The following is a 23,433-nucleotide window of genomic DNA, read 5'->3' as shown; positions in this document are numbered from 1 at the left end:
AACATTTATACTAAAAAATTACTTAAATATTAATCTGTTTCTCACCCACACCTATTTTATCGCTTCAGAAGACATGGATTAACTGCAGTCATATGGATTACTTTTATGCTGTCTTTATATGCTTCAGAGTTCTGGCCACCATTCACTTGCATTGTAAGGACCTACAGAGCTGAAATATTGTATTAAAATCTTTGTTTTTGTTCTGCAGAAGAAAGAAAGTCATACACATCTGGGATGGCATGAGGGTGAGTAAATGAGAGAATTTTCATTTTTGGTTGAACTATCCCTTTAAGATTTAAATTGAGTCACTATCAACTGCTATTGCGTTCAAATCATCTTTTAAAAGATCTCCTTTTGAGTTGTGAAGAAGAAGAAAGAAATTCTGAGGTTTGGAACAACATAAGAGCAAGTAAATGGTAACATAATTTTTATTTTAGAAGAGGAATCTTAGGTCAGAAAGTGTAAGGCCAGAGAACGTCCAATTTCCACTAGCAGTCAGGAAAACAACAACAATTGGAGAAACAAATATTTGCATTAAGTCAACTTGGGATGCCTTGTCAGCATCATACTCATTTTCCTGAAGCATTTAATGACAGTTTACAGGTAGTTCAACTTGCAAACATATCTTGGCCTTTAAACAAAAGGCAAAACAATAATTTGAATGAATTGAGGTAATTTAGCTGCATAATGGCTAATCAGAATGTATTCTGCATGAGCATGCTAGGGGATGCCATGTTGGAGAGCAGGCAACATGCGTGTGTTTAGGCAGGCAGTTCTCCCGCTGTGCTCGCCACTCAGCAGCTATTGGTCCTGTCAACATGCAGCCAACAACAGCCAATCAAAACACTCCAACTGTCCCAAAAGCTTCCTATTCATAGTACAATTTACAAATATAAATAAAGCTGAATTTGTTTATAAGATTTTTGGATACCAATTACATTTCTCCTTATTTCTGGATCTGTTCTATTAGATTATTGGCTGGTACACAGGTTATTTAACCTAAAAATGTGCTTCATGTGGTAAGATCAGAAAGTCAAAAATATTATTTAACATAACTTTATCATTTGGTTGCACCAACAAAACAAATTTGACCTGTTACACTGTAAAAAAAAATTGTTGATCAAACTTGATGCAGTAAGATCTTTGAGATCTCTTAATATTGTCCTCAGTAACATTGCTTTATTTAGTAAATTATATATTTTTGTTCTTGTAGAGAGAAATACAAATTTCTTGTTCTGCCAATTATCAATTCACAATATGAGAACTGTCATGTTGAATAAACTATTTCAATTAATTTTATACAAAGTTAACTGCAATTTTGGCCTTTAAAGAGAGAGGTGTCACGCAAGGCAGTATGTAGGATTGTTTGATGTAGACACACAATAGACCCTTAAATGTTAACACACAAACCTAAATAACAGTGACAATCAACAAACCTCATTGTTAAAAGATGAGCTATTATCATCGCCAAACAACGATTGACTAACAATGGCAAAAAACCAACAACATCAAAAATACAGCATAAAATATAGCTGCAAGCAGCAATTACCGGGGCCAAGCACACCAATAGCAAACATTTAGATTGAATATATAATTTCAGTGATGATTTTTAGCAGCAGGTGAAAAAAGGCATTCGTTTTTTACTTCTAGTGTTCTGTAATTGCTTTTAATTTTTGACCAACATGTGGTGCTGTCAAAATTTTTTTATGGTATTGTACAGGCTTGCTCAAAATGCCATAGTTTAAGTTTCATGTCAAAACCCCAAAGCGTTCAAGGGCCTCACATCCATTTTGTTGCGCTCGCAGTCAAATTCGTTGATGCGGGTGTACGAGAATGGTTTAGTTTATCATCACAAATTACATAACTTTTTTCATGAGTGTCTCTAGATGATACACACAGAATTTTTGCAAATCGGACTTACGTATATAGGAGTTTGAAAAAGTAGGTTTTCAAAGAAATTCAAAATGGCAGACAGAAAGTATGGCTGATCGTGGCAAATTGGGTATAATTGTAATTGGCATGATCCAAGGAATCTAAACAGAGCAATCACAGGAGGATAGGCCAAATTAATCAAACATAATAAGGATTTTTACACATTTTGTTATAACCACAAGGTGGTGCTGGCCCCAATCTTTATATGTACCTTCTGGGGATGGTACAGATGATGCGTACCAAATTTTGTGACGGTTCATCAATGCGTTTGTAAAATATTTTACGACAAAATTCGAAATGTCCGAAGTCCAAAATGGCCGTCATAGAACTATTGGATATCACTGGACTCGTTATACATGGAATATAAGATTAGTCTCGTGATTTTAGATCAAACTATTCCAAAGTTAAAGCATAAATAGCCATTATACATATTTCCTGACCACTAGGTGGCACTATGCTGAAACTCTGCATGTACCCTTAGGTCATGCTTGTGCAAAGCTACAGCCTCACTTCCATTTTGGCATGCTCGCTGTTGAATTCGTTGGTGCATTCTATGAAAATTATTTATTCTATCATCATGAATTCCATACATTTTTGTCACATTTTGCATGATGCGTGCAGTATTTCATGCATATCGGACATATTGATCTTGGAGGAATTAGAAAAAGTAGGGTTCTCAGAGAATTAAAAATGGTGGAAAATCTAGTTGCTGGAGATTGAAACCATAGAATGCATTCGACTCGGCATGAGTCAAGGAAGAATTTTCAATCTAGGCCTTATGGTTAAAATGTAATGAGCATAAATATAAGTACAACTTTGAACTGTAGGTTGGAGTTAGAGACTCCAAATTTGGTTCAGTTACATTTGAGATTGTCCTCTGTAAGTGTGCCAAATTTAATAACTTTACACCTATGGCTCTATTTGCTGCCATAAGAGAAAAAATCAATAACTGAAACAAAAGGTGCCTCAGCACCTTTGGTGCTTGGCCCCTAATAAAGTCAGCAAAAAGAAAAAATAAGCCAATAACACTGACCGTTTAAATTATTCATGATGCACTGCATGCTGGGAACTCCCAAATCAGCAACATTGTTCAGTAAGAAATTGTTCGTTCAGACAACTCTGTAATATCTGGAATATTGTTGGTCTAACGTGTTCCCTTCTGTCACTCTCTCCACGTTGTGTCAGAGAAGCGACACTAGGGGTCTCTCTTGAGCGCCGATATTCACCTCTGAACTATGAAAAAAGGCCAATGAGATTTGGCAACCAGTATTTGCATGTCCCGCCCCCGGACATACGGGTATTTAAGCGGCGCAAATACGGGAGTTCATTCAGAAAATTTCTTCGGAGCCGATGGTCGTGTTTGCAGACTGCTGCATTTTACACACCGAGTTCCTGCTATCCTCTGCTGCATGCTGTTGGATTCTACGGCGCACAATAGCGGCTTTCTCCTGTTTGCACGGCTGTGCACTTCCTGCCCCTGAGCGCATCGACAGTTGCAGATAAGAAAGATCTCTCACGAGTTCTTTCATTCATAAAAGAGTGATTTTATTTAAAAGAGTAATTTCCTCTAAAAGAGCAAAAAACAAAGTGGCGTTGAACGTCCTTTTAAGGACGCGTCTTTATAAAGATGCCTTTCTGCCCCTGTGTTGTTCCTGGATGCGGTAGAGTACTCTCCGCTTCCGACGGCCACAGGCGTTGTCTCATGTGTCTGGGCAGTGATCACACTGAGGCTGCCTTTGTGGATGTTTCATGTTCTCATTGCGAGAACATGACCATGACAACGTTGCGGTCACCGCGAAGGCCTACAGCGCTACCGGACGCGCCGCTTCCGCCCTGCATGCCATGGCTCTCCTGCAGGTCCACCAAGCCAAGGCACTTCGCAACATGCACGGGGGTGGCCCTGATCCCGACACGCTGCAGGAACTGCGCTCAGCGACCGACCTCGCCCTGAGAGCGACGAAGGTCACAGCGCAGGCACTTGGGCAGGCGATGGCCACTCTGGTGGTCCAGGAACGTCAGCAATGGCTGGACTTGGTTGAGATGCGTGAAGCTGACAAGACTCGCTTCCTCAATGCCCCTGTCTCCCAGTTCGGCCTCTTCGGCGACACCGTTGAGGACTTTGCCCAGCAGTTCTCCCTGGTGAAGAAGCAGACGGAGGCCATTTCGCACATCATGCCGCGCCGCAAGCTTGCCGCCACGGCCCAGGCCCCACCTGCTTGCCGAGGGCGTCCTCCCGCGGCCAGAAGACCTTCTGCTCCGCCCCAACCTGGGCCCAGCTCTAAGCCCCGGCGTCGAGCAAACCGCAGGAAGCGTACGCCCCCTGCCTCACGGACCCCTTCGAGGACCCGGAAGGCTCCCAAGCGTCCCTGAGACAGCGGACCCAGAGGACGAAAAGTTAGCTCCGGAGGTGGTAAGACCACTCCGTCCCCCGGTGGAGGGCCGGGAGGAGAATCTTTTGTTTTTTCATTTGCCGCACCCCCTGACGGGGGCTGCGGTACCCAAATTCTCAATAAAAGAGCTATTTCCTTTACCTCTGGGTCACATGGCCCGCAAATGCCGTTCTCACGGCACTTTGCTTTCAGGCATCAACAGTCTCGGCGCCCAGGATGCGGTGCTCCCACCCTCAGCCCCACGACTGTTCCCCGGCCGACCGGTTCAGACGAGTCCAGAGGACGCCAGCATCAGACCTCCTCCTCAGTCACGAACCCGTCCCCTGCCGGGTGCGCGGAACAAGGTAAGTGCTTTGAGTTTATTCTCAGCACCAGAGCCTCGGGACGCCACAGCGCCTCCCGACTCCGCATTACCTGTTCCGCACCGCTGCGAAGCCCCGCCGGGTATGTCCAAAATACTTGTCCCCTTGGTGCCCCTAGCACGGAGCTTAGAGGCATGGCTTTCACTGCCCAGCTCGTCACGGTGGCTGCACCGGACCATCCGACTCGGTTACGCAATTCAGTTTGCCAGGTCTCCGCCCCCCTTCGTGGGCGTTCGTTCCTCCGCAGTGCACGGCGAACATGCCCACTCCCTGCGCGAGGAAATCGCCTCCCATCTAATCAAGGACGCGATAGAGCCTGTCCCTCCGACTGAAACTAAGAAGGGTTTCTACAGCCCTTACTTCGTTGTACCCAAGAAAGGCAGCGGCATACGACCGATCTTGGACCTGCAAGTTTTCAATCGGACCTTGTCCAAACTCCCGTTCAAAATGCTTACCCAGAAACAAATTCTATCTGGCGTCCGGCATCTAGATTGGTTCGCAGCGGTAGACATGAAGGACGCGTACTTCCACGTCTCAATTCACCCTCGACATCGACCCTTTCTACGGTTCGCGTTCGACGGCCAGGCGTATCAGTACAAGGTCCTCCCCTTCGGCCTGTCTCTGTCCCCTCGCGTCTTCACGAAGGTCGCAGAGGCGGCTCTTGCCCCGCTACGAGGAGCGGGCATACGCATACCCAATTACCTCGACGATTGGCTCATTTTGGCCTCCTCGCAGGAATTACTATGCGCACACAGAGACCAGGTGCTCGAGCACCTTGGCCGTTTAGGGTTTCAGGTCAACTGGGAAAAGAGCAAGCTCACCCCGGTCCAGAGCATATCTTTTCTCAGTTTGGAGTTAGACTCAGTCTCAATGACAGCACGTCTCTCCAACGAGCGTGCTCAGTCAGTGCTGGAATGCCTCGCTTCTTTCGAACCAGGCACTGTGGTCCCTTTGAAACGTTTCCAATGGCTCCTGGGGCATATGGCATCCTCCGTGGCGGACGCGCCACTGGGGTTGATGCATATGAGACCACTTCAGCATTGGCTCCAGACTCGAGTCCCGAGACGAGCATGGCGCCACGGCACGCACGGCGTGGAAGTTACCCCCGCCTGCCGCCAAACCTTCAAACCCTGGACAGACCTCTGCTTTCTACAGGCAGGAGTACCCTTGCAGCAGGTGTCCCGCCGCGTTCTGGTTACAACCGATGCCTCCAAATTGGGTTGGGGCACCGTGTGCAACGGGCGTGCAGCCGCAGGCCAGTGGAACCGAGGCCCGCTGCGCTTTCACATCAACTGCCTAGAGCTGCTGGCCGTTTTTCTTGCCCTGAAGAAATTTCTTCCGTTGATTCGTGGCAAGCATGTCCCAGTCAGGACAGACAGCACCACGGTGGTGGCCTACATAAACCGCCAAGGCGGAGTACACTCCCTCCACATGTCACAGCTCGCCCGTTGTCTCCTCCTTTGGAGTCAGCAGCGACTGGAGTCACTGCGCGCCACTCACATCCCCGGCAACCTCAATGTGATAGCGGATGCGCTGTCAAGGCAAAACTTGCCCGGCGGAGAGTGGAGGCTCCACCCCCAATCGGTCCAGCTGATTTGGGACAGGTTCGGCAAGGCCCAGGTAGACCTGTTTGCCTCCCAGGAAACCTCCCACTGTCCGCTCTGGTATGCCCTCACAGAGGCTCCCCTTGGGACAGATGCTCTGGCGCACAGCTGGCCCGCGGGGCTGCGCAAGTACGCTTTTCCCCCAGTGAGCCTTCTTGCACAGGTGCTATGCAAGGTCAGGGAGGACAAGGAGCAAGTCACTCTGGTGGCCCCCTACTGGCCCAACCGGACGTGGTTTTCGGATCTCACGCCCCCCCTCCCTGGCGAATTCCCCTGAGGAAGGACCTTCTTTCTCAGGGACAGGGCACGCTCTGGCATCCACATCCAGACCTCTGGAATCTCCACATCTGGTCCCTGGACGGGACGCGGAGGATCTAGCCGGCCTACCTTCGGCCGTCATAGACACTATTAACCAAGCCAGAGCCCCTTCGACCAGGCATCTTTACGCCCTGAAGTGGCATCTGTTCGCGGACTGGTGTTCTTCCCGAGCCGAAGACCCGCAGAAGTGCGCAGTTAGGTCAGTGCTCGTGTTTCTTCAGGAGAGGCTGGAGAGGAGGCTGTCCCCCTCCACCCTCAAGGTGTATGTTGCCGCTATCGCGGCCCACCACGACACGGTAGACGGCAAGTCTCTTGGTAAGCACGACTTAATCATCAGGTTCCTAAAAGATGCCCGGAGGATGACTCCCTCCCGGCCTAACCTGTTTCCCTCCTGGGATCTCTCGGTCGTCCTTATGGGACTCCAGAGACCCCCCTTCGAGCCGCTTGACTCAGTTGGACTCAGGGCCCTCTCTCTCAAGACCGCCCTGCTGATCGCGCTCGCTTCCATCAAGAGGGTCGGGGACCTGCATGCGTTCTCTGTTAGTGACGCTTGCCTGGAGTTCGGTCCGGCGGACACTTTCGTGATCCTAAGACCGCGACCGGGCTATGTGCCCAAGGTTCCTACCACACCCTTCAGGGATCAGGTGGTGAACCTGCAAGCGCTGCCCCGGGAGGAGGCAGACCCAGCCCTTTCAATGCTGTGTCCAGTACGTGCCTTACGTATTTACCTGGACCGCACACAGAGCACCAGACGCTCTGAGCAGCTCTTCGTCTGCTTTGGGGGACAGCAGAAAGGGAATGCTGTCTCCAAGCAGAGACTCGCCCACTGGGTTGTCGACGCCATTTCCCTGGCTTATCACACCCAGGCCGTGCCCCCCCCCTTTTCGGGTCCGAGCCCACTCCACTAGGAGTGTTGCGTCCTCGTGGGCACTGGCTAGGGGCATTGCCCTATCAGACATTTGTAGAGCAGCGGGCTGGGCAACACCTAACACTTTTGCGAGATTCTACAATCTCCGAGTTGAGTCAGTATCGTCCCGTGTTCTCTCAGGTACCGAGCTCGTAGAACTCGGTGGCACGTCTACGATCTGACCGGGTGAATCGCTTGCACCCAGCGCCCTTCCCCCTAACCAGGGGAAACAGTGCGCCTTCTTTCCCAGGAGATCTCAGGTTTGGGACACTGGTTGACTCCTCCCTAGCCCTCGTGGGTCGCAGTTCTGTGGAGAACTCGCCGACCCAAACCACTGCGGGTAACACTAGCTACCCTGTACTGGTATAGGTGCCCCACAGGTAAGGCCTCCTGTTCGGACTCCCCCTGTGTGTAAAACCACGGTTCTGTCCCCTCACGAGAGTTGACTCCGTGTTTTCCTTAGGCAGTTACAGCTGCCTCGGGTGCCGTGCTGTATGCTTCCCCCCTCTGCGAGGCTGGATCTACCACCGCACTACTGTTCCGCATAAGACCTAAGTATAGGCCATGCGATGTATTTGCCACTCAAAATTTGCCTCCCCTCCCGGGTAGGTGTGGCCTCCGCAGGGTCTTCTCCGCCCTAATAAGGGCTAAGACCCCCTTCCCTCAATGCGTGTAAGGGCCCCGGCCGTAGTTGCTCTATGCGAGAAACATAGAGAGAAAAGAGGCCCAGCCAGGCTGGCCCATTCCCATCACCTTGTTCCCCCCTCCAGGGTAAAGATAAGGAATCCTGATGGCTTAAATGGGGCATTGGGGAAGGGTACGTGCAGCCTGATAGAGTTGGTCGTTCTGCACGTAGGAATACCTGCTCGCTCCTGTATCAGCGGATCACGTACACGGCTCAGCGCATGGCTCTTTTTAAGTGGACCCCTAGTGTCGCTTCTCTGACACAACGTGGAGAGAGCGACAGAAGGGGAACTTCTAGGTTACGTATGTAACCTCCGTTCCCCGATGGAGGAAAAGAGACGTTGTGTCTCCCCTGCCACGTCGCTGAGCAGAGCCCCTGTTGTGGCCGGACCATTTCCGGCTCCTCAGAAAAATCCTGAATGAACTCCCATATTTGCGCCGCTTAAATACCCGTATGTCCGGGGCGGGACATGCAAATACTGGTTGCCAACTCTCATTGGCCTTTTTTCATAGTTCAGAGGTGAATATCGGCGCTCAAGAGAGCCCCCTAGTGTCGCTTCTCTGACACAACGTCTCGTTCCCTCCATCGGGGAACGGAGGTTACATACGTAACCTAGACGTTTTTATGTAGATGCAATGTAATTCACATTTTGAGTTTCTGTGACTCAAAACCCCCCTAAAGCTGGATAAAATGCAATTAAATATTTTAAAGTGTAGATTAGGTAGAAATACCTCCTTAAAGAGCTCTACTTTTTACAGTGTACGATAAATTGATTATTTGTAATTAAAATGAACTAGTAAAGGCAAAAAAGTGAAAAAGAAATGGTGTCCAGTTACAGCACCTAAAATATACGCTTTCCTTTATTCATTCATATACGTTTCAAAACCTTGATGTTATGCACCAATTTCATATTTATTCTGATGGTTTATTATTATTTGAGGATGATTTTAATGTTCATGCTTTAAAATTTCACATCAAAGAAAGAGACTGATGCCATGTTTTCTCATTTTTCAGAGCTCTCAGACACCCAAAGTGAATGGGTAATTAATCAATCAGTGCTGATCACCAGCTCATATATTAACCCTGACAGACACATAGTCTGCCCATCTGATTAAAAGTAGGAAAGGCCAGAGAGACTGATGCCCAGACCTCGTGGCAGTTCTGTGGAGATGGTCAGAATGTGCTAGACTGGCCATTGATAGATCAGATTTGACCAACCCTCCTCCATCTGCAGCTCCAAACATTCACATGCCTTGCGAGAGCTCGGAAGAAAAGATATCTCCTGCTGCAACATTTGTTTTCATTTTTAATCATGGCATGTTTACTCATTGCTGCTGGGATTAAGAGAGAAGCTAATTCCCTCATGAAGTTGAAAGTCCAAATAATGCATAAGAAAAAAGTTTTTATTTATGTGGGTTGTTATGGGAAAACAAGTTTAACTATGATTTTAAGTTGTAAATTGGAAATGAAGTACTTCTATGACTCAGTTTAGCAACCACAATAACACACAAATAGCAGATGTCTCAGAGTTTAAGGCTGTCAAAACTTGACACCTCTATCTGGTATTACATGTCCTTAAATGAAGTACTTTACATTTATGTTTTTAACCAAAGCAAATTATTAAAGTGCACAAATTGTGTTAATTGCAAGTATCCGGACAGGTAGCTGAAAGTACACCACAGAGATTGTGGTTATAATCCTTGTACTGGCAAAACAACAAAACATTTAAAGGTTTATGGTTATTTGAAGTCAAATCTTGCTTTAATATTATAGCGCTTTAGCAAGGCACATTCACAATGTCGCTCCTAGGAGTGTCATGGCAGTCTATGCCATTCTTCATACTGTAACTCGTATTGGGACATATAAATCATATTCCTCATATAAATACAAAATATCAAATTGAATAATATTAACTACTATTAAGAATGTATAAATTATATTTAGAATTATATTTATACACAATATTTAGTTTATCCTTATGAGACAGTCATGAATTGTTGTCCTCTGCAGAGAACATTTGGCTTTTATATTCATCTGAGACAATACAGGCCACAGTTGCAAATCTTTGGTTATATTAAAGAGTACACCCTGGTCTTTTCAGAGATACCAGATATATGGGGTCTGGCCATGTTAACTACTCCTTGGTCTTTAACCCTTGTGTTGTGTTCTTTTGTGCTAACACTTTTTGAGATTTCGGTCAAAAATGACCAGCCCACTAAAATTGTTAATAAATCTTTTACATTATATATTTTCGCAAGATAGTGCATTAGATCTTTTTGCCAACTTCTATTTTAGTAATTACTTTTTTTTTTTTATAGGATTCATTTAACTGAGCTTATTCCGGGCTAGTGGAGGGCACTCCCTGCACAAAAGAATATGGATTTACAATGCATATAGTTGATCCTACCAATTCTTAAATAATGATTTTTAATTTGCTGACAAATTAGAATGGTTTTGCTCACATAATTAGTAAGTTTGTTTTCTCAACAATTATATTCAAAGTTGGTAAAAACATAAAAAAGTTGAGATATCCGTATGTTATATGTCATTGGAAAAGTCTCAATTAGTAAAATGCAATGAGCAAATTTGTTTCGCTCAGAGGTGAAATTGCAGTGAGTATTAGAGTATGAAATTCCCACTAAGACACAGAAATATAATAAACAGGAGTATCTTTTTGACATGTTTTTACTTACTGAAAAATATATATAACATATACAATGACATATCCTAACATACAGCGGACAATCCCAATTCAAACAATATAAGCAGATCTTGAAATATTCCTCAAAGAGTGTACATGGAAAGATGATGCACAAAAGGGTGTTCAGCACACGTTGTGTGTGTGTGTGTGTGTGTATCCACATATGTGCTCATCTAATTGGACACGTAATATTTCTGTAATTTTATGTCTAATCCATTCATTTCTAATGGCTGGTCACTTCAGACCGGGAACACCACAGTTGTAACAAAATGAAATAAAATCAATAAAATTTTATGAAAATTATCTAAATAAAAAGTTCAGATGCCTGTGTGAACAAAGTAATTGAATTCTATTCCAACTGGATGAAATAAAATACAGTTTTCTCATTAGTCACTTTTGACCAGAACACAATATAAGTGTTAAAAATGTGTGACAGCACAATTCAGCACATTTTATGGAAAGATTACCTTTATGTGTATAATTAAAAATGTACTGTTAGTATTTGATTGATAATTTTTACCAGCAGGAAACCGATGGAGTGCGTACTCCAGGTAGGGAATGAAGTTTTGCCCCAAGTGAAGGAGTTCAAGTACCTCGGGGTCTTGTTCTCGAGTGAGGGGACAATGGAGCGGGAGGTTGGCCGGAGAGTCGGGGCAGCAGGGGCGGTATTGCACTCGCTCTATCGCACCGTTGTCACGAAAAGAGAGCTGAGCCGAAGGCAAAGCTCTCGATCTACCGGTCAATTTTGTTCCTACCCTCACCTATGGTCATGAAGGTTGGGTCATGACCGAAAGAACTAGGTCGCGAGTACAAGCGGCCGAAATGGGCTTCCTCAGAAGGGTGGCGGGCTTCTCCCTTAGAGATAGGGTGAGGAGCTCAGTCATCCGTGAGGAGCTCGGAGTAGAGCCGCTGCTCGCTTTGCGTTGAAAGGAGTCAGTTGAGGTGGTTTGGGCATCTGGTAAGGATGCCCCCTGGCCGCCTCCCTAGGGAGGTGTTTCAGGCACGTCCAGCTGGGAGGAGGCCTCGGGGAAGACCCAGGAATAGGTGGAGAGATTACATCTCCACACTGGCCTGGGAACGCCTCGGGGTCGCCCAGTCAGAGCTGGTTAATGTGGCTCGGGATAGGGAAGTTTGGGGCCCCCTGCTGGAGCAGCTGCCCCCGCGACCCGACTTCGGATAAGCGGTTGAAGATGGATGGATGGATGGATGGATGATAATTTTTTCCTTGTAAAAAAAAAAATAAGAAAAACTGTAAGAGACATCCGGCCTCAGTAGAACACACATTCTCTGAGTAGAAACTCAGTGCACAACACATTCTCAATTGGAGATGGTCAGGTCTGTAGTCAGCCCAATCTAGCACCCGCAGTCTCTGCTTATTCAGCCAGTATGTGGTTTGAAGTTGTCCTGCTAAAAATTCTGGGACGTCCCTGGAAAAGACGGTGCTGGATGAGAGTATATGCTGCTCCAAAATTTGTACATATCTGTCTGCATTCATGGTTTTCTCACAGATGTGTGAGTTACTCATGCCATGGGCACTGACACACCCCTGGCCCTTACATACACTGGCCTTTGGACCTGATGCTGATAACAGCTTGGATTGTCCTTTTACTCTTTGGCCTGGAGAACACAATGGCTGTGTTTTTCAAAATCTATTTGAAATGTGGACTCATCAGACCAAACACAGTTCCACTGGTCTACTTTCCATCTAAGAGATCGAGCCCAGAGAAGCCAGCAGCACTTCTGGACAGCGTTGATGTAGGGCTACTGCTTTGCAAAGTAAAGTCTTAACTTGCCTCTGTGAATGCAGCGGCGAATGGTGTTCACCAACAAAGGTTTACTAAAGTAATCCCAAGCTCATGTGCATGATATTCATTACAGATGAATGCATTTTTTTAAGACAGTGATGTCTGAGGGATCAGAGATAACGTGCATTCAGAAGTGGTTTTTGTCTTGACCTTTATGCACAGAAATTTGGCCATATTCTTTGAATCTTTTAACAATATTGTGCACTGTAGAGGGTGAAATGCCCTAAATCCTTCCAATTTGTCCTTGGGGAACATTGTTCTCAAAGTGCTGGATTATTTGCTGAAGCATCTGTTAAGCAAAATGACAAGTCTCAAATTATACTTGTTCTTGTTGTAAGTACAAGGCTTATATACTATGACATAATTCACCTGTTCAACATGTCCTGTTTCACACTGCCTTGTCAATTTAACTTGTCAAATTGTTATTAGACTTAAATTGCCCCTGTCTCAACTTTTTTGGAACATGTTACAATCCTCTGATTTGAAATTACTGTACATAAAAAAACAAAGAAATTCACAAGGTAAAACATCATGTGTAGTTGTAGTGTATTCAAATTAGCAAATGGCGAATATAATTTACAAATAACTACTTTGTTTTAATTAGCATTTTTCATACTGTCCCAATTCTTTTGGAATTGGGGTTGTGTGTAAATATATATATATACTAAAAAAATATTTTTGCCCATTTTTAAGATGTATCAATTTCAATTGAATAACAAATTTCCATCTAATTGATTAGTCTTGAAGAAAATGTCATTAATAAAACTTGCATTTTGTAAGATTTGTACATTTTATTTGGTTAAAGATTAGGCAATTCAATTAGATGGAAATTTGTTATTCAATTGAAATGGATACATCTTAAAAATATGTTTCTCACACACACACACACACACACACACACACACACACACACACACACACACTCATGTAGTGTTTCCATGTTTTATGGGGACTTTCCATAGACATAATGGTTTTTATACTGTACAAACTTTATATTCTATCCCCTAAACCTAACCCAACCCCTAAACCTAACCCTCACAGAAAACTTTCTGCATTTTTACATTTTCAAAACACATAATTTAGTATGATTTATAAGCTGTTGTCCTCATGGGGACCGACAAAATGTCCCCACAAGGTCAAAAATTTCGGGTTTTACTATCCTTATGGGGACATTTGGTCCCCACAAAGTGATAAATACACGCTCAAACACACACACCTTCACGTTTTCCACATTTTGTTTTGTTACAGCCTTATTCCAAAATGGATTAAATTCATTCTTTTCCTCAAATCTACAAACAATACCCCATAATGACAACTTGAAAATTTGTTTGAAATCTTTGCAAATTTATTAAAAATAAAAAAAAACAAAGAAAATCACATGTACATAAGTATTCACAGCCTTTGCTCAATACTTTGTTGAAGCACCTTTGGCACCAATTACAGCCTCAAATATTTTTGTGTATGATACTACAAGCTTGGCACACATATTTGGGCAGTTTCTCCCATTCTTCTTTGCAGGACCTCTCAAGCTCAATCAGGTTGGATGGGGAGCGTCGGTGCACAGCCATTTTCAGATCTCTCCAGAGATGTTCAATCGGGTTCAAGTCTGGGCTCTGGCTGGACCACTCAAGGACATTCACAGAGTTGTCCCATAGTCAGTCCTTTGTTATCTTGTCTGTGTGCTTAGGGTCATCGCCTGTTGGAAGATGAACCTTCACCCCAGTCTGAGGTCCAGAGCGCTCTGGAACAGGTTGTCATCAAGGATGTCTCTGTATATTGCTGCATTCATCTTTCCCTCGATCCTGACTAGTCTGAAAAACACCCCACAGCATGATGCTGCCACCACCATGCTTCACTGTAGGGATGGTATTGGCCAGGTGATGAGCGGTGCCTGGTTTCCTCCAGACATGACGCTTGCCATTCAGGCCAAAGAGTTCAATATTTGTTTCATCAGACCAGACAAATTTGTTTTTCATTGTCAGAGTCCTTCAGGTTCCTTTTGGCAAACTCCAGGCGGCTTTTATGTGCCTTTTACTGAGGAGTGGCTTCCAGCTGGCCACTCTACTATACAGGCTTGATTGGTGGAGTGCTGCAGAGATGGTTGTTCTTCTGGAAGGTTCACCTCTCTCCACAGAGAAACGCTGGAGATCTGTCAGAGTGACCATCGGGTTCTTGGTTACCTCCCTGACTAAGGCCCTTCTCCCCCGATCGCTCAGTTTGGCCGGGCAGCCAGCTCTAGGAAGAGTCCTGGTGGTTCCAAACTTCTTCCATTTATGGATGATGGAGGCCACTGTGCTCATTGGGACCTTCAATGCTGCAGAAATTTGTCTGTACCCTTCCCCAGATCTGTGCCTCAGTCCAGTCCAGTCCAGTCCAGTCCAGTCCAGTCCAGTCCAGTCCAGTCCAGTCCAGTCCAGTCCAGTCCAGGAGGTCTACAGACAATACCGTGGACTTCATGGCTTGGTTAGTGCTCTGACATGCACAGTTAACTATGGGACCTTATATAGACAGGTGTGTGCCTTTCCAAATCATGTCCAATCAACTGAATTTACCACAGGTGGACTCCAATCAAGTTATAGAAACATCTCAAGGATGATCTGTGGAAACAGGATAAACCTGAGCTCAATTTTGAGTGGCATGGCAAAGGCTGTGAATACTAATGTACATGTGATTTTTTTATTTTTATTTTTTTTAATAAATTAAATATTTATTAATCTTTCTTTCACTTTGTCATTATGGGGTATTGTTTGTGGAATTTTGAGGAAAATAATGAATTTAATCCATTTTTGAATAAGGCTGTAACAACAAAATGTGGAAAAAGTGAAGCGCTGTGTATACTTTCCAGATGCACTGTGTATATATATATATATATATATATATATGGTATATACAGTTGAAGTGAGTGTGTGTGTATGTAGATGTATATGTATATGTATATGTATATATATATATACAAAGAAAGAGATATATGGAAATATATAGAAAGAGAGAGAGAGAGAGGTCAAAATTTTTAAACATGCAGAAAACTTTAGGAATCTCATTATTAAAACTTTTATGGCTCTAACATGGAGAGTGACTGCATTTGGTTTGCTGTAATTTGCTTTTAAAACTGATGATAAATTAGCATTTTGGTTATGTGTGTTCTGTTTTAAACCTGCAGCCTCAGCAACTGTGGAGGATTTTCAGATCAGACCTCATTCTCTGTTCGTTCACTCATATCGAGCTCCGGCGTTCTGCGATCACTGTGGAGAGATGCTGTGGGGTTTAGTGAGGCAGGGTCTGAAGTGTGAAGGTAACAATTTTTACTCAACATTTTATAAGAATTTTGTCTAATTTACATTAGAGACAGTAAAACACCAGCATGTGATTGTGCTGTCACTGTCTTTGTGTTAGGCTGTGGGCTGAACTACCACAAACGATGTGCCTTTAAAATCCCAAACAATTGCAGTGGCATCCGTAAACGGCGACTGTCTAATGTGTCCCTCACTGGTCTGACCAACACTCGCTCTGTGTCAGCTGAGCGATCTCCCAGCAACTCTGATGAGGCTTTATTGGTGAGTTTGATTATACATGGAAAATGCTGGACAAATTGTCTCTTTCAAAAGAGGGAACAGTTACACACAATATTTTGGCAGAAGCTCCCTTTCTCAGTCGTAACACTCTTGTTCAGAAAGCCATTCAACTATTCTAGTCAAGCAAAAGATATGCAACAAGCCCCTAATTCTTAACACTAGGTTTACAGGCAAGTTTCAGCACTTGAAATATAAAAATAAACTTAGAAATATATAATACAGACCACTGGAATCCTGTGGGTTACTGCAAAGCCTTTATGATTTCATATGATATTGATAATATATTTGGTGTAAACATCTATTTTTTCACCCTATAGTTTGCAGTTGCATGCTTTACCTGTTTATTAATAATACTTATTGTCTGTCTGTCTTTCTCTCTCTCCCTAACTTCCCCCACAACGCCACCCTTTCATTCCTACCCAGTCTCCTGTCAGTCCTAGCATGGAGGTAGGCACTAACTAATTCAGCTCTTACTAACTCTTATGATATTGTCTATCTCTCCACCTGTTTGATCATGTTGTACAAACAGTTATCACAGTTGGTAGAAAATGAAATAAAATGAAATAAAATGGACCTGAATGATCTCTGATTATCTTGAGGATTTTATTCTGGTCCATTAAACAAAGTATGGCTCTGGGACATTAGAGATATGCAGATATTGGGGACACCGGGTCTGGTTGTCATATGGGGAGTTGATAGATGGACTATATCTCAGTTAGTTTTTGAGTCAAAAGTGAAATTATACAAATGCTTGTTTTCTCTAGCAGTGATTTAATTTCAGTTTAAAGTTACTTTTTGTGTTAGTTCGCCAAAAAATCTCAACATTTACTCACTTTCATGCATCCCAGATGTGTATGACTTTCTTTCTTCTGCTAAACACAAACAAAGATTTTTACAAGAATATTTCAGCTCTGTAGGTCCAATGTGTACCAAAAAGTTAAAGCTCCAAAAAGCATATAAAGTCTGCATAAATGCAATCCACATGATGCCAGTGGTTAAAGCCTTATATTCAGAAGCCATTTGAAGGTGTTGGTGAGAAATAGATCAATATTAATTCTGCCTTTATGTGCTTTTAGAGCTTACAGCGATTAAATATTCTTCTAAAAATCATTGTTTGTGTTTAGCTGAAGAAAGAAAGTCATCTATATCTGGGATGGCATGAGGGTGAGTAAATGCTGAGAGAATTTTAATTTTTTGATGAACTACCCCTTTAAATTAGAATAATTTTTGAACAACTAAAATTCCAATATCATCATAGCTGTTGGTTCAGCCAAGGGTCAACTATATTATAAAGGTAGCTTTTAAACTGAAACTGTTCTCAGGACAAGAGTATTTTTTATATATGTTTGATCGGTTTGTCAGGTTTTTATTGGGGCAAGCTCCAATTCATTAGTTTCAAGATTTGTTGGCCAAAACAATTACTAAACAATTATATTTTTGTATCTTCTTTATGTTACTTTTACATTTAGCTGATGTTGTAAAGTTCTCACAAAAGCTTTTTTTACTGGCCAATAACAGCGGACATTTAGATTGCTTTTAGTTATGTGCCAATACAGAAACTGACTTTCAAAAATGAACATACCCTGAGAAATATTCACTGGAGGAAAAAGTGTATTTGTACTTTAAATGAACATAAGCACTGAGAACTGAGATGTAAGTTTATCTTACCTTCCACACTCTGAAAATCTGCTTAAGGCCATTGGTGTAGTGTACAACATGCAACAGGAAACTATTGATTATTTTCTTGCTTTAGAGCACATTGAAAATATTGATTATGCACACCTGCGTGATGTCAGATCTATTCACAACAGGTGGTAAGACATCTGCATCTTTGCCAAACAGCAGCACATTAAAGATCAGCTTGATGAGAAAGTTATTGATCTGAGTTTATGTAAAATCATCAAAGCTCAGCATATACAACAATCTCCCTCAGCGTGAACCTCGTAGAGCCGTCGTGTTTTTGTTCACCTAATCGAGAGCATTGTGGTACTGACTTTGGCGTGGGCTAATTCCCATGAACTTGGGAATGTTTTGTGTGCATTTCTCTGCCTTGTCTTACTAGTCTACATTAATTGTTTAGTGTTCCACAGCTATATAGTGTATCACATTTCTCTACATATATTGTCCACAGCAAAAAATACCGTCAGACATCTTTCCTGGAAGAGGGCGCTCCAACTCCCAGTCCTACATAGGTCGGCCAATAGAGTTAGACAAGATCCTGCTCTCTAAAGTGAAGGTGCCACACACGTTTGTCATCCATTCCTACACACGCCCCACAGTTTGCCAGCACTGCAAGAAGCTCCTCAAGGGCCTGTTCCGTCAGGGACTGCAGTGCAAAGGTAGGAGCTTATACTTAATATTTCAAGCTATAGTTGCATACTGATGAATTTTATGATGTTTTTTTCCAAACAATAATTGTTTTAATATGCATATGTTAAAGGAATGGTTCCCCCAAAAATGAAAGTTCTGTCATCATTTATTTAACCTCCTGTCATGTTATGCATTGTAACATTGTATTATTTATTTCTCATCACTGAAACACAATAGGAGGTGTAAGTCATCATGTCCAAGCTGATCTTTTTCTTGCAGTGAAAGTGGATGGTGATGCTGCAAAAGGGACAAATAAAGCACTGTAAAAGTGTCATAAGTGTACAGTATATTTCAAGTTTTCTGAAGCCATATGATAGCATTGTGTGTGGGCGGACTGAAATTAAAGCTGTTATTTATTGTTGACATTTACAGATCTTATTTGCGCTTGTGTTTAGTTGAAAAGAAATTAGCCTTTTGATGTTGCGCCAAGTTTGATGTAATTTGATGGCAAATGCCATTCGGATCAGAAACAGAACAGAAACAGGCATGGCAGAAAAACACATGGGAGAGACAAAATAAAAACAGAAAGCATAAATAACTACAAAGAGCATGGATGTCAGGATCCTGCCACTAAAGCGTAAGAAAAGCCCAAACAGAGATGGCATGATTCTGACAGACAGTATAAATCACCATTCAGTTTCCTTTGTATGGAAAACAGAAGCTCAGACATTCTGTCTAAGATTTCTTTTTGTGTTGCATGGAATAAAATAATACAGATTCAGAATGACATTAAGGTGAGAAAATGATGACAACATTTTCATTTTATTTCGTAAATGCTTCTCATTAAAATGAGCCTCCTCTAAATCTCCCCTTTGTCTTGTTTATGTGTAAAACATGTTTATTAACTCATCTTAATTGGTACTGAGACAAGTTAGACCCTGTTGTACAATGATTACTACAGTAATTACCTTGTCTAATAACCTTTGCAGCTTTTTCATATTATAATCCATACAACTAATTACACACATAACAATAAATACACAAATGTGGATAATATACCATCATATTCACTAGAATATCTCTGGCAGATAAGCAGTTTTGCATAATTTGCATAATGCAATGTGTTAAACAGAGAATGAAGCCGAGGGAATAGAAATGTTCAAAAATATTAAGTGCACAGTACATGCTATATAATGCCAACTATTTTGTAAAAGCAGTATGTGAAACAGTGTAAACTATGCAAGGCTAAATTATTCAAAAATTAGCATGCTAGATTTGTATGTGCTGGAATGATACATACAGTACAGATAATTTGCCTACTGTGCATAGTATACATACTGCAAAAATTTACTTAAAGGAATAGTTCACCCAAGAATGAAAATTCTCTCAACATTTACTCACCCGCATCCCATACCAGATGTGTATGACTTTCTTTCTTCTGTTGAACACAAACAACGTTTTTAGAAGAAAATCTCAGCTCTGTTGGTCCATCCAATGCAAGTGAATGGTGGCCGGATCTTTGAAGCTCCAAAAAAACACATAAAGGCAGCATAAAAGTAATTCATATGACTTCGGTGGGTAGAACCATATCTCCTGAAGTGATATGAAAGAGGTGGGTGAGAAACAGATAAAAAAGTATTTTTTTACTATATATCACCACTTTCACTACCACATTTAGTTTTTACCGATTTACATTATTTGCATGCATATTGCCACCTAAAGGGCAGGGAGGAAAATGTATAGTTAAAAAGGACTTAAATATTGATATGTTTCATACCCACATCTATCATATCACTTCAGAAGACATGAATTTAATCAATGGAGTTGTATGGATTAATTTTATGCTGCCTTTATATGCTTTTTGGAGCATTGGACCATTTACTTGCATTGTATGGACCTACAGAGCTGAGATATTCTTCTGAGATATTAAAAACCTTAATTTGTGTTCAGCAGAAGAAAGAAAGTCACACACATCTGGGATGGCATCTGGGTGAGTAAATGATGAGAGGGATAATTCACCCAAAAACAAAAACTATGTCAACATTCACCAACCTTCATGTTATTCAAAACCTGTATGACTTTCTTTCTATTTTGGAACACAAAAAAATCTGAATGTTGATCTCAGTCATCATTCACTTTCATTGTATGGGGAAAAGATGCAATGAAAGTAAATGAGACATTCTGCTTAACATCTCATTTTGTGTTCCCCTGGAAGAAAGATGGATTTGCAACATGCAACACGAGGGTGAGTGAATAATGAGTGTTTTCGGGTGAACTATCCCTTAATCCATTAGCTGCTTATTGAATGTATTGGGGCTTGGTTTGCTAAGTCTGCATTCTGATAACACCACAACTATCAGTCTAACAGATCCTATAATTTCTCTTGTTAACACGAGCACAGATATAAAGTAACACATTAGCAGCTTTTTATATATACGTAGTATCTGTGTAGTGTAAGAGAAATGCATGCCATGTGCTAAGCAGTAAGAAGTGGATTTGACTGGGCTGTCACAAACAGCTTTAATGTTCGTGTGTTCAATGTGCAAATTCTCAGCCTGTCAGCCACCGGCACAACAGGAACTCATATGTTTATGGGCCAGATTGGTAGTAAAATCTCTTACTCTGTCTTCCTTCTCCATTTTCTTTCCCCTCGCAACATCTCAGATTGCAAATTCAACTGCCATAAACGATGTGCACCAAAAGTGCCAAACAACTGCCTCGGAGAGGTGTCAAGAAACGGAGGCAAGTCTAACTTTAGCGTTTCTCTGTGATTCAATGATCAACACTGCATTTTCTCAACAAAAACAACAATATTTATCCCAAAGAGCATTGAAATGCCACCTGAATATCATACACCCTATATACGTGTGTGCTCAGATGAAAACACAGGGCAGATGTTGTAAGATTGAACCTGTTTGTTTATATTAGGCCAAATTAGTTAAGCCAAATGTGTTTAATAAAACAGATAGTTCTGACTCTATATTCCGTCACACTTTATTATAAGGTTCTATTCTTTAACAATAGTTAATGTATTAGGTATAATGAACTAACTGTATAATATTTATTAATCTTTCTTAATGTTAGTTAATAAAAATACAATTGATGATTTTAAAAATGTACTATTTTATGAAATTAACATGAACCAAGATTAATAAATACTGTTAAAGTATTGTTTATTGTTAGTTCATGTTAACTATAATATAAAAGTATAATTATCAATATATGTACTCTATACTTTTCTGTATGGACATTTTTAAATGTTCATTTTGAAGTTGTGCTTTCTAGGGTGTTAAAATGACAGCTTTTTAGCACATCACATGACTTGCTTTGTCTTGCTTTGCTTTCTTTTCTTATTCATTCCTCTCTTCTCTCCAAACCCTTTCTTCTTTTGGTTTGTAGATTTGTTGAGTCCTGGTGCTGAATCAGATGTGGTCATGGAGGAGGGCTGCGATGACCACGACGGGGAGAGACATGGTTCACTCATAGATGATATGGAGGAATCCCTAGTAGGTGACTCTGCTGGCCTTTTGGAAGCTGGACATGGTGAGCTTGGAGATTTCCAGGACCAAGACCCAGATGATTCCATCAGAATCATCAGGTAGATCCTCATCACTTCTAGAAGCACAATAAACCAAACCAACCAAAAGCACAATTAGTTGACATAAGTCCAAAATTCAATGAAGGTCACACACTTGTTGTCTCAGTCAATGACTGCATAGAACAAATTTGTTAAAAGCTGCAAAAATAATTACTACAGATTGACTTGTTTATTCTGAGTAGGTGACATGGACATTTAGACGAGATCCCTACAGTAAATACCTAAAATATTGACAAATACATAAAGTGCATTTCAAAACAGAAAAAAACACTAAAAACAACAGCAATTAAACACATTTATTTATTTTTAGTCTTGGTGTGTAACTGGTTATAATTTGGGTTAAAACATATTGTAATATCCCTATGAAGGTAGAGGGATAGTTCACCCAAAAATAGAAATCCTGTAATACTTAATCACCCTAATGTTGTTCCATGTTCTGACTAAAAGGAGATGTTAGGCAGAATTACTCTGTCATCATTGATTTTCATTCAATGAAAAAAAAAGTGCAATGAGAGTGAATGGTGACTGAGATTAATATTCTGCCTAACATTTCCTTTTGTGTTCTTTGGATGAAATAAATGGGTTTGGAACAACATGAGGGTGAGTAAATGATGACAGGATATACATTTTTGGGTGAACTCTCCCAGAAAGGAAATAAATAGTATGAGTATTCTAATGCTATGAACAAGTATTTGACCTGCAATTGACATTTTCCTAGAAGGTTTTGACATGTCAATTTGTTTTTAAGCCCTTCCACCAGCAACAACATCCCACTTATGCGGGTGGTTCAGTCTGTCAAACACACTAAGAGGAAAAGCAGCAATGTTATGAAAGAAGGCTGGCTTGTGCACTTCACCAGCAAAGACACACTGGTATGCGGTGTGTGTTTCTACCAGATAAACCATACAATAAAATATTAATTAAAGGGATAATTCACCCAAAAGGAAAATTCTTTCATCATTTACACAGCCTCATGTTATTCTAAACCCATATGGGCACAAAAGGAAATGGAACACAAAAGGAAATGTTGGGCAACATGTTAGCCTCGGTCACAAATCACTTTCATTGCATCTTTTTTTCATAAAATGAAAGTGATTTGTGAATGAGGCTGTCAGATAGTAGTAACATTCTGCCTAACATATCCTTTTGTGTGAAGAAAGTCATACTGGTGTATGACATATGACATGAATGTGATTAAATGATGACAAAATGTATACATTTTGAGTTAACTGTCCTTTTAACATGTGAA

At 41.9% G+C, this 23,433-nt stretch overlaps 1 protein-coding gene across 1 annotated transcript in view; it reads left to right on the top strand.

The window, feature by feature from the left end:
• LOC127656984 (serine/threonine-protein kinase D1-like) overlaps window positions 1–23,433 on the top strand; it is a 64,131-nt gene that overhangs the window by 27,305 nt on the left and 13,393 nt on the right. Inside the window, exons 3-9 of the mRNA XM_052145590.1 lie at window positions 15,865–15,996; window positions 16,098–16,258; window positions 16,700–16,723; window positions 18,408–18,615; window positions 21,251–21,328; window positions 21,986–22,184; window positions 22,933–23,056. Of these exons, the coding sequence (XP_052001550.1) occupies window positions 15,865–15,996; window positions 16,098–16,258; window positions 16,700–16,723; window positions 18,408–18,615; window positions 21,251–21,328; window positions 21,986–22,184; window positions 22,933–23,056 (926 nt within the window). The remainder of the gene's footprint in view (window positions 1–15,864; window positions 15,997–16,097; window positions 16,259–16,699; window positions 16,724–18,407; window positions 18,616–21,250; window positions 21,329–21,985; window positions 22,185–22,932; window positions 23,057–23,433) is intronic.

This window comes from Xyrauchen texanus, chromosome 16 (genome assembly GCF_025860055.1).
Source record: "Xyrauchen texanus isolate HMW12.3.18 chromosome 16, RBS_HiC_50CHRs, whole genome shotgun sequence".
Classification (NCBI taxonomy): Eukaryota; Metazoa; Chordata; class Actinopteri; order Cypriniformes; family Catostomidae; genus Xyrauchen; species Xyrauchen texanus.
This window is presented reverse-complemented; position numbering and strand designations above follow the sequence as displayed.